This window comes from Pelodiscus sinensis, chromosome 1 (genome assembly GCF_049634645.1).
Source record: "Pelodiscus sinensis isolate JC-2024 chromosome 1, ASM4963464v1, whole genome shotgun sequence".
In the NCBI taxonomy this organism is placed as follows: Eukaryota; Metazoa; Chordata; order Testudines; family Trionychidae; genus Pelodiscus; species Pelodiscus sinensis.
This window is the reverse complement of record NC_134711.1, coordinates 109,854,362-109,870,893: the sequence shown is the minus strand read 5'-3', so window position 1 is coordinate 109,870,893 and position 16,532 is coordinate 109,854,362. Positions and strand designations below refer to the sequence as shown.

The window sequence follows — 16,532 nt, the reverse complement described above, 5'->3', positions numbered from 1 at the left end:
TGCAGGGGTGAGAATTGTACCTGCAATGTGTTTCTGTATGTGTACACTTTAATTGTCACTCTGTTATAAGTTTAGTTACTTTATTATAGTTTCTTAAGGCAAACTGCTTCATTTCTATTGTAAACTGCCTTTGGTAAGGTGATTTAGCTATAAACTTTCGGAATAAGTGGGGTGCCCTCATACACACACACACACACACACACACACACACACACACACGTACGTTTCTTTATTTTATTTCTCTTTCTTTCTCCTATAAATAAGCCAGTGAGGCTGTGTCCAGACTCCATGCCTCCGTCGACGGAGGCATGTAGATTAGCCAGCTCGGAAGAGGGAAATGAAGCCGCGATTAAAATAATCGCGGCTTCATTTAAATTTAAATGGCTGCCCCGATCTGCCGATCAGCTGTTTGTCGGCAGATCGGGAGAGTCTGGACGCGATGCCCCGACAAAGAAGCCTTTCTTCATCGACACAGGTAAACCTGGTTTCACGAGGCTTACCTGTGCCGATGAAGAAAGGCTTCTTTGTCGGGGCATCGCGTCCAGACTCTCCCGATCTGCCGACAAACAGCTGATCGGCAGATCGGGGCAGCCATTTAAATTTAAATGAAGCCGCGATTATTTTAATCGCGGCTTCATTTCCCTCTTCCGAGCTGGCTAATCTACATGCCTCCGTCGACGGAGGCATGGAGTCTGGACACAGCCTGAGTGTCAAGCTTCTGACTTGAACCCGTGCTGCTGTACCCGAACCGAACACAAAACAAAAGAACTTCAGCCGGTCAATAGGGACAGATATAGGGAGAGCTTGGGCGTTTTGGATCGTGTCGCTTCCAGGGGACAGATCCGTTGGGGCACCTCTCAGCCTCCCCAGGCTGCCCGCTGCGAAGGGATTTCTGTATCCTAGCAGCTAAAATCTGAGGTGTTATAAGCTCTCCCTGTAAACTTATTGGGGCGCCCGTCAACCTCCTCCAGGTTGCCCGCTGCAAGGGACCCCGGTCTCAGCAGTTGAAGTCTCGAGTGTATAGCGCACACACACACACCGGGGCATCTGAGAGCCTGTTGGCTGCCCTCTGCGACGGGACCCCGGTCCTAGCAGTAAAGTCACAGATGTTAAACTATTTTCGGGGCACCCTCCAGCCTCCTATGCTGCCCACTGCAACGAGACTTTGCGTCTCAGCAGTTGAAGACTTGGGTGTAACACACACACACACACACACACACACACACACACACACACACACTGCCCTGACCATTTTGGCTGACAGGTCCCCAACCATTTGGAGCTGCAGGGCGCCAGGGGCGGGGCCGTTTGCCTGCTGGGTGCCAGAGGGCGAGGACACTCGGGCGCCCGGGGGCAGGGCCGAGCATATGCCACACCCCCTTGGGCCACGTGCCTGGGGCCAGCAATCCCATGTGCCGTGTGGCCATGGCCAGGGTTGCCCATTCGCCCCAAGCCTGAGGCCGGCGCCCCTCATCGCCGGGTGCCCGGGGCCGGCACCCCCACATAGCCGCGTGCCCAGAGCTGGCACCCCCCACAGCTGTGCACCCGGGGGCGGGGAGGCCAATTCTCCGCGCGCCTGAGGCCCCCCATAGCCGCGCGCTCGGGGGCGGGACAGCCAATTTGCCACGTGCCTGGGGCCAAGGCGGCCAATTCACCGTGCGCCTGGGGCTGACGCTCCCCATGCACCATGTTCCCGGGGCTGGTGCCGCATATGTGCAGCATGCCTGGGGCTGGCACCGCGCTTGTACCACGCACCCGGGGCGTGGCCAGCCCCGAGCACTTGGCAGGTGCACACAAATGCCCCCGCGGGCACCATGTTGGAGACCACTGATGTAGCACTTTAAAGACTAACAAGATGGTTTATTAAGTAACAGAGGGGTAGCCGTGTTAGTCTGAATCTGCAAAAGCGACGAGGAGTCCTGTGGCACCTTATAGACTAACTGAAGTGTAGGAGCATAAGCTTTCGTGGGCAAAGACCCACTTCGTCAGATGCATCTGACGAAGTGGGTCTTTGCCCACGAAAGCTTATGCTCCTACACTTAAGATGGTTTATTAGGTGATGAGCTTTCATGGGCCACCTAATAAACCATCTTGTTAGTCTTTAAAGTGCTACATAGTCCTGTTTTTTGTTTCAGCTACACCAGACTAACACAGCTACATTTCTATCACTACTTAACCAAGAGATTGTTCATAGAAGATATACCAATTCAGTCACTGAGTAGGCCTCCTGTATTTTTATCTGATCCTGTATTTTTCTGGATCCTCATTGCCAGTGCCGTTAGACTGAACTATTTTAATCTTCAGTCACAACAGGAAATACAATTAAATCAGAAGGCTAGTGTGTGGGTTACACTATCACCAACCAATCTGGAGAAATTTAACCTGTTAGAATCTCTTGTCCAAGGCCTAGTCTGCCTTAACACTTCCTTCCCCATAAATCTAAGACATGCAAATTCTGCATGCAGTAAGGTCAGTAGTGGCTGGTCTCCCATCAATGCCACCTACTCTTCTTATCCTGCTGGAGTACCAGAGTCAACAGGAGTGTGCTTGGAGGTCCATTTATTGCATCTAAGAAGAAGTGATGCAGTAGATCAATGATGCAGCATTGACCCCCATGTAGTGAAGACAAGCCCAAAGAAAAAGGGAATTAAATTGCTATTATTTATTCTATGAGCAGAAATAAATAAAGTTTTGGAGGTTATACTTCCTTGTTTTAAAAGCAAGCATCTCCTTAACTATTACTGAATGAGCATATACAACTACTGCTATGTTACAAAACTTCTCCTTTAAATGACACTTATAATTTGCATACAAAGCCAGCTAAAAAATTTATCATAATCAAAAACATGGCCATGTTGAATAAGTCACACAACCACATATGATAAACCGTGATGAGTCACTTTCTTGAATTATGCCGCCTCTTATTTATTCAAATAGATTTTACCACACTGCACATTCTACCCCCACAAACTTCCACTACTTCACAAACCATAGTATAGCATCTATTTAAAAATATTTAAAGTCTATCCAAAAACAAATGCTGCATCTGAATTTGGCAGCTAATTTGTCCTGCCAGGAGCACACAATACCAGCACTTTTGGATCCAGACTGGCATGTTGCTAGGTACCAGGTAGTACATAAAGTGTAGGTTTTGACTTACAAAGTCCTAAATCACCTGGCAACTAATTATCTGAAATACCACATCTCTTTGCAAGCCATATTGTCACAATTGTGGTCAGTGTGAATACTTAAACTGGATCCCTGCTTGTGTAAGACACAGATACCTGGTGGGAAGTTCTCTGGGAGGACCATTCATCGTTAGCCAGATGACAGAATATCACCTATCTCCAAAATACCAAAAAAATGTGTAAGTTTCCACAATAACAGACTGATGGAAGGTTAGAAGGATGAGGACAATAAAATAAAAATAAATTTAAAAAAATAAAAAACAAACCACCCCCCCCCAAAAAAAGACAGTTCACTACTTTAATGCCAGACAGTAATGTTTGTAGTCATCTTTACAAAGAGAAGTTTAAGAAGAAATTTAAAAAGATATAGCAGAAGCCTTATCCATTTTGAAGGGGAATTTTCCCCATGCATAAAAATGGTGACATGAAAGAAAACAATGAGGTGCCTGAAGCTACATCTGAACAAATAATGGATTTTTACGTTCACTGGCAAATTTGAAAAGCCTGGGGGAAAAAACAAACAAACTGTGCATGTTGACTTTCACTTTTTGTAAGTAATTACAGGGACATTGGAGCAGAGACTTGCACTTGGATCTCCCACATGCTAGGTCAGTTCCCCAACCATAGGGTACAATGTAATTCCCACTCTCCCTCCCTTGCCTGACTTTCCATTGTCCTTCATAGTGACAATTCAATTATTCATGATGACAAAGGATAGTCACTGGGCTAAAAAGATAATGTGAATGACTAACAGTGGTCTCCAATCTTTTTACACCCAAGTTCGCTTTTTAAATTTCAGGGTCAAGCCAAGATCTACCCCATCCCGCCCCCAAGATCCCACCCCTTCCTTGAGGCCACGCCTGCGCCATTCCCCTCCTCTCCATCACTTGTTGTCCCCAGCCCTTACTCGCTCTCACTGGGTTGAGACAGGAGGTGCGGGCTCTGGGGTTGAAATGAAGGATTTGGGTGTGAGAAGGGGTGAGAGGTTCAAGCTCTGTGAAGGAATTCAGGTGCAGGAGGAGGTGGAGAAGGGGATGCTGGCTTGGAGAGGGGGCTCCAGGCTTAAGAGTTTTGGGGTCAGGTGGAGAGTTGCAGAGCTGGAGCAAGCTGAAGGCTTGTGGATGTGGGGGTGCAGGAGTTTGGGTTGGGGTATATGAGGGGCTCAGGGCAGAGAGGGTTGGGGGTACGATGGGCTCAGGGCACAAGTTTGTGGTATATGGATGGTGCAGGAGTGCTGTGGCACAAACTGGGGATGCGGGTGGTACAGGAGTTTGGGGGTGTGAGGCAAGGCTGGCCTTACCATGAGGTGAACTGAGGTGGCTGCCTCAGGTGCCAGACTTTGGGGGGGGGGGGGGGTGTGCACCACTAGGATCCAGAGAATTGAGACCTTTCAAAGTTTTGACCCAAGCGAGGGGACATGGGGGCATCATTTGAGCTCCCCGCCTCAGGTGCCAAAATGCTGTGGGCCGGCCCTGGTGTGAGGGGCTATGGGCAGGGGGTTCAGGTGTATGATGGGCTCAGGGCTGGAGTCTGTGGGGGGTGTATGAATGTTATGATGCTGCAGCCAGATGCAGGCTTGGTCCCAATTGTGGGCTTGTTGGCCAGGCTTCATTTTTAAATAAAATATTATGTCCAACACAAAACATTTCAGCATGGTCTTTATTTATGGGAGGGACAGGGAACTTTTTTTGGGTCAGGGGCCACTGACCCACAGAAAAATCAGTCAAAGAGCGAGATGCAAAAAAACAACCCTTCCAAAACTGCCCAAGCCTCACTGATGTGGGCCCCAACCAAGACAACTCACTACCCTGGCACTCCAAGCCCCATGGGGGGGAAGCGTAGGTAGGACTGAGGCTTAAGGCCTCAGCCAGATTAACCAACCTGGGATTCCAGCATTAGTGGAATTTGTGGGCCCCTGTATTCTGAGGTGGGACTAGAAATGAGGGATCCAGCGTGCAGGACAGAGCTGTCAGCGAGAAGGATGGGGGGGGGGGGGTTCAGAATTTGGGTGGGATGTAGGGTATAGGAGCAAGCTGGGAGTAGGTGTCTGGCCAGGAGGGAGGAGGCAGGAGCAGGGTGATGGTGGGGGTCTGGCCAGGGAAGGGGGCAGTGTGATGGTGAGAGCCTGGCCAGGGGGAGAAGGCAAGGTTATGGTGAGAGTCTGACCAGGGAAGGGGGCAGGGTGCTGGTGGAGGTCTGGCCAGGAGGAAGGAGCAGGGTGATGGTGGGGGTCTGGCCACGGGCAGCTGCCCCTCTCTGCTCCACCCCAGCTGGTGTGTGGAGCAGCCTTCAGGGGCAGAATGCCACGGCCAGCTGGCCGGGCAGCAGCTCCTCTTTTCTCCAGCCCAACTGGCCATGGTGTTCAGCCAGCTGAGGCTGTGCCATGCTCTATGTGGGCTGGAGCGAAGAGGGGCGGCTGACCGACCAGCTGGAGCATGGTGCAGCCTCAGCAGGCTGATGCCATGGCCAGCAGGCTGCCTCTCTTTGATCCATCCTAACCGGCCAGGGTGTTGAGCCCTCCAACACTGCTCCAGAAGTTCCCACCAAGGGGAACTGAAGATCAACCTATGGAGGCTCCACGATTGACCGGCAGATAGCGATCTACCAGCTGGTGAACATGGGACTATAACATACTAGTTAAGGCACTCACTTGGGAGGTGGAAAACCCAAGGTTAAGTCCTTTTGGAATGTCTTCAAGAGGATCGATTGAGAAAGCTCACACCAGACTATCCCAAAGCTCTGCGGTCAGGGATTCTGCTATAATGGGGGAGACCCAATTTCATACCCCTGCTTCATATTAGGAGAGGGAGGGAAGATATTGAATTCAGGTCTCCCACTTCTAAGATGCGTGCCTAACTACTGGACAAAACTTATTTATTCAAAATAATTGTATTTTTGCCAAGCGCTACTTGAGACTGGCTTCAGTGGCACAATGAAGATGAGGATCAGTGGCTTGATCAATTAACGTTTACATCTTATTATTTATTAACCATATTTCCTTTCTGTATTTTATTCATTCTTATTAATGCTTTAAAAAAAAATCAATGCTGTATGCAACTGGAAACATCACATATCTGGAAAACTGGATACTAGTCCAACAGCACAAAATAGTAACAGCTCTGTTGTCCAATTAACAGAAGACCAATACATCCCAGCAGGACTCTGTGGGAACCTAAAGGCACCTGAAATAGGCTGGGAAGGACTCCCTGCTGTCTCCTAAAGAATGGCTGCAATAGGAAAGGAAGAGTTCCAAGCTTGCAGGATTTACCTTTCATCTGAGCATGTGTAGGTATTATGTTTTTGGTGAGCTGCCTCTCACATGTTTGGCTGCTGCAGCCCGACCTACTTATGATCTACTGCCGCTTCCTTTTTCTGATCACTTATCTTGCAAGAACAGATAAGTGTACACAAACCCTAACTGAACAAATAATTTCAAAACAAATTTGATTTTTTTTCCTTTCTAAAGCTGTTCAGTATGTGATACTGGCTAGCAGCAATAGTCTACAGAAAAAAAAAAGTTAGAAAAGGGGAAAAAAGAGAACACATACTGCAGCGCACAAATAAATGCATTTTCTCTAGCTCCTCTTTGCAGAGATTCCCTTTCTCCCTTCCAACAGCATCATTTTCATGAAGTAGAACAGTTTCTATGAGTGTTCTTTCCATGAGGTGTTTTGTGGATCTTTGGCCTTTCTCCTAGGTAAAACTGCTAGTCTAAACACAAACAGGGATCCAGTTTCTCAGTACATGCTGTACATCTTCTCACAAATTCATTAAAATTAGGGTTGCTAGGTGTCCGGTTTTGAACCAGACAGTCCAGTATTTGAGCTTTCCATTCGGGAAACAAATTGAGAAAATATAAAAGTCTGATATTTTCTAAATAAGATGTAATGTAGATTGTGATGTAATGTCAAGTGTGTCTGGTATTTTTGTTGAAACCATCTGGCAACCCTAAGTAAAATGGCAGGGGCTATAAAACATTGTATCCCATAGGCCTTCACAAAACAGGCCTTTTTGTAAAGCAGTTACAAAAGCAATGATATAAAGTTGTTGGTTAAGGGCTGCAATCCAGCCAAATGAAGAAGAGGCTTTTAACCTACGTGATTAGGATTAAATGAGCACATTGAGGATAGACCCTTGCTCCCATCCAGATTACTATACTATATTCAAACATCTTTTACTAAAAGGCTCTTCATTTGCCACTGCAGAATTGGAGTAAAAGTGATGAATCAGGCCTACAAAATTGAAATCTAACTTAAGTTTTAAGAATTTACTCCTCATTTCCTTCTCCAGCCCATGGAAACAGTTCAGTATTACTTATGAGATCATCATAGGGGCCAATATTGCACTTCCCATTCTCTGCACCTTCTTCTGAATCACAGCAACTAAATCAGGCTTTTAAGAACATAAGTATCTGCTGCTTGCCCCACCCTGCTTATATGATCATCATTAGTAGAATCTTAATTAGGATTACATAAGGGAAGGGTGTATCAGTTTCCTTTTTGAAAACCCACTACAGCTACTATTCCTGATTGGAAAGTTTGCCAATGGTAAGTTCATTGAAGTCAGGCTCAGACCAATGCTGCCCAGAGAAAAAGGAGATTTGGAGGCTTTTCAAATGCAAACATTTAAATAAACAACTTGTATGTACTCATCTAAAAAGTTATAGCTACATCTAAAAGAGCACTTTTGTTATTTACTATTACTACACTCATGTATATTAAAATACTATTACATTTCCTTAACAGATAATAAAACATATAAATTTATGAAACATTAAAGTTGGAAGAACATTCAGAATCAAGTAAAGTAACAATGTATGCACTTGGGATGTCTGAGTGTAAATGACTAACTGTTTAAACGGTGTGTTAGTTACACTCAGCAAAGCCTCTTCTTTGGGAGCCAAGCGGAGGGCTTTGCTGCAGCTCTACAGTATAAAGCTAAGCAGGTAACCGTGTAACTGCCGAGACTTTCACCAGCTACCTGGTTATCCTAATACAGTATATGAGTTTTAAGATCCCTAGGGTGCACTCACTTCATAAGTGCACATCCAGAGTATGTAGAGACACTTGACTGCACTTAGCCATTGCACATTTCATCATGTTACTACTCATTTACACTAAATTGCTATGCAATGTGATATGTATAAGGTCAGCCAGAATCTAAGCAACTAATCGGAAGGTGTCCAGGGATTTGTATACATTATTCTGCAGGGATATTGTGATAATAGGTTAATGGAGTTTTGAGCTGTGTGGTTATAGGCATCCCATCAGGCAATGTCCTTTTTCTCTCCATTAGTGAGACTTCCTCATTGCAGAGTGTGTGTTAAGCCTCTAGAAGTAGACTGGTCACTCCTAGTGTTTTTAATAAGAGCAGTTAAAAGTCGCAGAACCTATTGAGCCAGTGCAGAGAAAGTCAATTACCTGAGAGCAGGGGTGAAAATAATTCAGATTTCTTGCAGGTACTGTCCTATTGCAACTCGGGTCCCTGCCAGCTCTTTAAATAGTTCCCTGCTAGCTTTTGCCACATCTCAGCCAGCTCTTGCCGGAGTTGCATACCCGCTTACTTTCACCTCTGGCTGAGAGTAACTTTTCATAGGAATTAGGGAGGGAGACAGCAGTTCGCAGCTGGGAAAAGTGTAAGGAGAGGGAGGAGCCACCTCTTCACTAGCTGGAAGATCGATGCTGCCATGATTGATATTCCTGAGTTCGATTTAGTGAGTCTAATTAAGACTGCTAAATCGAAATCAGAGGGTGCCTCTGCCAGCAGCTGGTACTCCTCCTTTTGTGAGGAGTAAGGGAAAACAACAGGAGCATTTGCTTCCATCAGCCATCTGCTGTGGGGATGGCGGGGAAACACAAAACAAGATAGGTCAACTCCAGCTACGCAATTAACATAGCTGAAGTTGCGTATCTTGATACAATGTTCCCTATAAGCGTATGCCTAGCCTGAGAGAAACAAAAGAGTAAGAAATGAAGGCTGTGTCTCTTGTAAAGAAAAACAGATGGAATTGAGGACATATTTGCCTGTTCAACACTTCAGTATTCCAACAGTTAAACCAGTCTGGCTAAAGAAAAAGTCATCTGGCCATTTCAGCTTGGTAGAAAACTGCATTTCTGAGTCTATTGGGGAAGGGACTACACTGGCAAAGTACATGTTGTGAAAGACTTCAAATATCTCAGAAAATATTGCATAGTAAAGGCTCCATTAGTTAACCCTAGACTAACGGTTCCCAAATTTTACTGATTTACATGCCCACCCTAAGAACATAAGATTGGTTCGACCCAGTACGGACAATGGTCCATCTTGCTCAGGATCCCATCTTCCAAGAGAGGCTGGTGCCAAATACTTAAGAGGGAATGAACAGAGCAATTGCTGAGTGATCCATCCACTGTCATCCACTTCCAGCTTCTGGCAGCCAAGAGACTTAGAGACACTCACACCATGGGCTTGTGTCAGACCATCCTGCCTAGTAGTCATTGATGAACATATCATTCATGAAAAATGTTCCACATCCGTAATCATTTTTGTTGCCCTTCTCTATACTTTTTCAAATTCTATTTTTTTAAGATGGGGCTACCAGAACTCCATGCAGCTTTTAAAGTTTGAACGTTCTATGGATTTATATAGCAGCATTAATATTTTCTGTCTTACCTATCTCCTTTCTAATGATTCCAAACATTGCTATATTTTTTGACCTTCGATGCACATAAGGTAGATGTTTTCAAAGAACTATCTATAATGACTACAAGGTCTCTTCCTTGAGTGGCAATAGTTAATTTAGACCCCATCGTTTTGTATGTATAGTGGGATTACATTTTCTAATGTGCATTACTTTGCATTTATCAGAACTGAATTTCATGTACTTTCCCCCCCCAGCCACCTAATTTTACAAGATTCCTTTCAACTCTTTGAAGTCAGCTTTCAACTTACCTATTTTGCATACTTTTGTATCATCTGCAGACTTTGCCACCTCATTGTTTACCCCTTTAGATCATTTTGAATAGCACCAGTCTCAGTACTAGGGATGTTAAATATCAGTTAATTGAATAGTCGAGTAACCTCATGAATTCTTATTGGTTACTCAACTATTCTATAGTACTCGGAGCAGCAGCCAGTGTGCTGCAGCCCCACTCCAGAGACGCCCCTTGCCACTCCGTGCTGCTGGTTCTGTATCAGAGGCAGCAGTGTGGGATTCCAGGTGGGAGCTGGTCCGCTAGCCTTATGTTTAACTGGTTAACTGATTAAACAGGGGTTGGCGGGGTTGCTGTGGCTGGGTTGGAGCACCCTTGTCCATGGCATACCTAAGCTGGGCCTGCCACAGACAAGGGCTGCGATGGCCAGGCTGGAGAATGCTTGCCTGTGGTGGGCCCTGCAGAACTGGAGCAGCCCCCTGCCTTTTGTATTCCTATCTCATGGTATTGATCCATGAGAGGACCTTCCCTAATCCCACTTATGCCATTACTGCTTCGTTTGCATAAGAGCCTTGGCAAGGGACCTTGTCCATGGCTTTTTGAAAGTCCAAGAGCACTATATCCACTGGGTCACTTTGTCCACATGTTTGTTGACCCTCTCAAAGAATTCAAATAGCTAATTCTTTTTTTGGCCTGCTTAATTATAATTGGTGAACATCAAGATGAGATACTTCAATTTGGGAATTTTGCCCTAGAATTTCTAGAATAAATATAGAGAGAAGATTTTCCAGGCAAGAAAAGAATGGAGTCAGGTTGAAAACAAAATGTTGCCTGCACCAAGAAACAAATCACTCACTAATTTAGCTGATAGGCATCTGCTCTATTCACTTTTAAACCTCACTCAACCTTCATTGAAGGAAATCTAAGGATTATAGATACAAAAGATAACCAGATCTGATAAAGAAAATTACTTGTTAGAACAGACAACATGACATAAAACACACGGTTGGGAATTACTGTTCTAGACCTTTTTTTATACTGGGGACTGGCAAATCCTTTCACAAACTTTTGGCGGACCAGCAACATTCTATCTGCATATTCATTATGGAAATAATGAATTCACAAACATGAAAATAAAATGCTATCAGTCTGCCAAAAGCCCAGACTGCCAGCACCCCTCAGTGCCAGCTCTAACCCCTAGAGCCCCCCACCACCCCCCACTCAAGCCTCCTCAGTGCCAGCCTCCCACCTTCAGAGCCCTAGTACCAGGCCCCATCACCAGACCCCCTGTGCCAGCCTCCTGTTTCCAGAGCCCCAGTGCACCCAACCCCCTCCAAATCCTCCCAATTCCAGCCCCCAATCCCCAATGTTAGCCCTATCCCTACAGCCCCCCAGGATTAGCTTCACCCCCAAATTCCCCCAGTGCCAGCCCCCTGCCTCTTAGAGTCCCCCATCCAAAAGCCCCCCAGCACTAGCCCCACCCCTGGAGCCCCCAGTTCCTGCTCTGCCCCCTTCACCTAGCCCTGCACTGCCTCCCAGCCGCCAGCTGAGCACTGCTGCCTCAGTTGTGGTTGCTCTAAGGCTGCTGTGCCGGGCTCCATGCAGTCCTCCTACCGTGCAGCAAACTGCTCTTCCATGGCTGAGAGGAGACCCTGCCCCTGCCCAGCACTGGTTGGCTGAGAGGTGGGGCAGGACATCTCTCTCCCAACAGTTGCAGCATGAGTGGTGTACACCAGCCCCCAGAGCTGCTGCAGCTCGGCAGCCAAAGGTCTGCGGCCTGGCGGTTGGGAACTGCTGGTCTACAAAATAAAGCTAGTATGTCTGTATATTTGTGACTCTGAAATTATACCTCAAGTTCCTGTTGTCAAGGGAAAAGAAAGCTGCTTCTGCCTCCCAAACCTCTGAACACTTCAGGGTCAGTGGATCTCTAGTATAATCCATCTGAATACAGCTCTATCATTCATTTTCTATTTCACACTACTGCCAACTAGTTTCATAATGTGATATACTGCAGTGATGGAACTAGAACACAGGTCTGTGGGGTGTCAGATCTCCAGGCCACTATCCAGCATGGACCCATGGAAGGCTTGCATGCATTATCACATAGACCTTGTGGAAACAAACACCAGTAGGTAGTAGACCTTAGAAGGCTGTGCTGACAGCTGTTCTTGCGGCATCTGATTAGTTTATTTAAACCCCAAAGGAGCTCCAGGAAGCGTCCATGGAATGAGGTGTCCTCCCCCACCAGCCATAGTGGCAGACCTGCCTCTTTGCTCATTCTTGGACTCCCAACACTGGCTTGCTCTGCTTTTGCTCTTGAATGCTGACTTGGATCCTGAGTCCTGGTTTCTGTCTCTGCTCCCTTGCTTTGGTCCTAGGACTGTAGATTTTTCACTGCTGGCTTTGGTTCTGGAGTGCTGACTTCAGCTTTGACTCTTGGCTTTGGCACTTGAACTCTGCCTAAGTTCCTGCCCCAAAGGATCAGTACTAGAGATGTATGCAAGTAGTTGGCTTATCAGGTAGTTGAGTCGACTACTTGACTATACAACCCCCCCCTTGCTGCCTCTGTATCAGAGGCAGCAAGGTGGGGGGAGAGATAGTAGCTGGAGCTGGGGGGAGCTGGCTTAAAAGTTGGCTCCCCCCAACGCTGTCTCCTATCAGAGGCAGAAGTGTGTGTGGACGGGAGGGGAGGGGAGGCTACCGCAAAGCAGTCTCTGCCCGCAGCGGACCCAGGCTCGCCATGGGCAGAGGATGCTCCACATCCTGCAGAGCAGCCCATGTGTGCAGCGATTGGGACTGGCTGCAAACAGAGGCTGCTCCAGCAGCAGCTCCTGTTTGCAGGCTGCTGCTGGAGCAGCCTCTGTTTGCAGCGGCTGGTGGCTAGACAGTGGCTAGACCACACGGACAGTGGCTGCTGGATTGGGTGTGAGAAAGGAGTAAGTCCTAACTCCAGAAGCTACCCTCACTGAGGCTCTGCAGTTTAAATGTAGTAAGAGCCGGGCAGGCAGCTACCCTTGCCTGGCTCTTAATGCATTTCAACTACAGAGCTGCAGATGGGGAATAACTCTCAGAGGCTTCCTCCCTTATCGACTAATTGTGCAGTCGATATAAGTTCTATTGACTACACAATTAGCTATTTACTCGCTTCCTAACATCCCTAATCAGTACTTGGATCTTGATCCCAGTCCCAAACTCAGTCTACTGCCCTTGGTCTTTGACCCTCATTCTGACCCCTGAATTCTGGCAGTGGCCCTGACTGCTTATGCCCTGGTAGTGACAGAAAGAAAGGAGACCTTAGACCCATGTTTGCAAAACTCCAAGAATATATGCATCTGAAAATATTACAACTATTCCAGAAGAAGAGCCACCTAATTTCCACCTCAGATTTTCAGCCTTGTTTCACTCTGCAGATGCAACAGGGTAAAAGTGACAACTTTCAGACAAGTTACTCAACCAGAGATGTTAGCACAGCCCCACATCCTGCCCAGGAACTCCAGGCAGCTTGGCAAATCTTAGCCCCAAGTCAGGGCCCCTCACTTGTTTTTAACAGATGTCTGTGACAAGCCTAATTCCCGACATCGGTCACCTGATCAGGCAAGTTCTGCAATATTTATACTTTAATTTAGTAATCCCACTATAGGCAATACTGTGTGACAAGCAGTAAATTTTCAGGGGATCCTATTTATATTGTGGGCAATGAGACGTCAATGGGACTTTAACCACCACTGAAATACACAATCTGGATGATGGTATTTCTGTTAGATAGAAAAACAGAAAGCTGCACTAAAGAACATTTCCATAGGCAATCTATTTCAAAGTATCCCTATGTAATATTCATGAAAAGCATGGTGTTCAAAACTGCGATCTGTGCAGCTGCCTCTGTCTCAGTGAAGCATTACAGAATTTGAGCACCATCACTGCCTACTAATTCAGTCCCAAACCAGGCTTCCTTTAGGGTTTCCAGACGCTAACTGACTAAATGGAAGAAACCCTAGTTGCTTACCATAGTAAATGTGGTTCTTTAAGATGATTTGCCCATGTTAAAACACTAAAGCACATAAATGCCATTAGTACCTATGAAACAGTGCTAGTTGGATTCACTTGCTACTGTCTCATCCTTCTCTCTCACTCTAGGTTTCCTTACCTGGTACTAATGGCATTTACCTGGAGACAAGTTACTTAAAAAATGGGGAAGGTGGGCCAGGGGGCCAGATAAGGGTAACCAGATGTCCTGATATTATGGGCTTTGTCTTATACATGCAATATACCTTGAAAAAGGTATTCTGACTTTTCACACTTGCTGCTTAGTCGCTCTTGGGTTCATCCATATGAGTGAATTATTCTCTCACAATTACTCACATGAATCCTTAGCAGATTAACAACCACTAGTGACTTCCCAAAGCTGCTGTTTATTATAAGTTTCTAGAAACGTTCTTTCCTTAAAATGGACTCACTATGAATAATTTTCAAAGAAAAGTATGTTTTCTAACACACAAGAATATTGATTCAAGACCACAAAATGACATGGAGAGATTAAATTGATTTTAGGGAAAGATTTGGTACTAATACACTCACAGCTAGGGCTTCTCATAGCTTTACCACTCAGCTAATTTTCCCCTGCTATCCAGAAATTTTTGAAGTGGCCCCAGGGCTACTCCAGAAGGGGCGGGGCCTCAAGCAGAAGGGGGCAGAGCCAGGATACTCCCAGGCTTCCCCACCCCCAGACCATCATTGGTCTGGGGGTGGGGAAGCACTTTTGCATCCCCTCCCAGGTTCCCCCTAGGCACCCATGCCTCTGGTGGTGGGAGGAGGCTTCCTGTGCTCCTCCATCTCCAGGCCAGTCAGGGCCTGTGGGTGGGCCTCCTTCTGCCCTGCCAGGAACACGTGGTGCTTCTAAGCGCCACACACTCCTGGCACAGCAGGGGCAGGGCAAAGGAAACTTTGCATGATCCCCCCACCACTAGGCCAATTAGGGTTTGGGGGGGGGGGTGGGAGAGCACCCAAAGTCTCCTCCTGCCCCGCCAGGAGTGCGCGGTGCCTCCTAGGAGGGCAGAGGAAACTTTGTGCGCTTCCTCCATCCCCAGAACCTAATTGGCCTGGAGGCAGGGGAGCAGCAGGGCCTCCGCAGGCCAGATCTAGCCCATGGAGGCCCTTTTGCTCACCCCTGATATAAAGGAACATTACACAGTTGCTGCAGGGTATGAGAGAACTGGAAAGGGAGTTTGGGATGGCAAGTGTTTCAGAGAGACCCTCTGAAGTAGTGGTCTACAATACAGATATGTCTGAAAATCATTTAAAAGCCACCTGTCACAGACAAATGATTTTTTCCTGGGCTTTTGGAAGATTATTCAAAAACAAAGCAACCACCCCACTTTGTATACAGATCCCATTCTACTAATACTTGCACTTCAATGGGACTTTCCACCGGTGGCTGTCTCAGGTCTGGACAGAAATTTCAGATGAGATGGGGTCCCCCGAGGCAGAGTTTCAGACCAAAACTTTAAAAAGCAGTCAGTGAGCGTGGGTGTCTAAACTTGGGGGCAGGCCACGCCTAATTTTCGGAGGCACTACCCTGAACACCAGCAGCTTCCAAAAGTGGGCGACGAACCCTTCTGAAAAAATCAGACTCTGCAGGGACCCCACAACCCGAGTCCCTCCCAAGGCAGCAGCCACTCGATGACGGGCGTGTACTCAAAGGTCACACGGAGCAAGTAAGTGATGGGACGGGCGAGTGAGGGCAGCGCCCGGGCTACTCCCACCCCCGGGCTCCAGCAGGTGGGGCTCACGGCGGACTCGTGGTGCGGGGGGCGAAGGACCAAATCCCCAGGGCAGCCAGGCGGGGGGGACACACCCCGGGACTCCGGCCCGTGGCCCCGCCCAGGGCTCCCCACCCGGCCCCGCGGTCGCTCGCTGAGACCCGCCCGCGCGGCTCTTACCGGCTGCGAGCAGTCGAGGGGCGGCGGGGCGCTGAGCAGCAGCCGCAGCCCCGGGGTCCCGGGCACCAGCAGCAGCAGCAGCAGGAGAAGCGGCGCAGCCGCCCACCCCATGGCACCCGCCCGGCACCCAGCGGCTCCGGCTTCCGGAGGGGGCGGGGCCGGCGCTTACCTGAGGAGGAGCAGGGGGCGGGGCCTCGGAGCCGGAGGGGGCAGCACCTAGCCGAGGAGGAACCGGGCGAGGGGCGGGGCCTCCTGGCGAAGGGCGGGGCCAGAATGTCGTGGCGGGGTCAAGAGGCAGCTCTTCGGCACCGGTCGGGCTTGTGGAGCTGGGGCGAGGAGAAGCTCAGAGGCGCGCGCGTGTGTCCTGTGCCTGCCTCTGTCTGTCTGTGTCCTGTGCCTGTCTCTGAGTGTGTGTGTGTGTCCTGTGCCTGCCTCTGTCTGTCTGTCCTGTGCCTGTCTGTGTGTGTGTGTGTGTGTGTGTGTGTGTCCTGTGCCTG

The 16,532-nt window shown here is 47.9% G+C and overlaps 1 protein-coding gene across 1 annotated transcript in view; it reads right to left on the bottom strand.

Annotated features, from left to right (window-relative positions):
• IL17RA (interleukin 17 receptor A) overlaps positions 1 to 16,205 on the bottom strand; it is a 53,239-nt gene extending 37,034 nt beyond the window's left edge. Inside the window, exon 1 of the mRNA XM_006135462.3 lies at positions 16,036 to 16,205. Within this exon, the coding sequence (XP_006135524.3) occupies positions 16,036 to 16,146 (111 nt within the window). The 5' untranslated portion in view covers positions 16,147 to 16,205. The remainder of the gene's footprint in view (positions 1 to 16,035) is intronic.
• Positions 16,206 to 16,532: the final 327 nt, after the last annotated feature.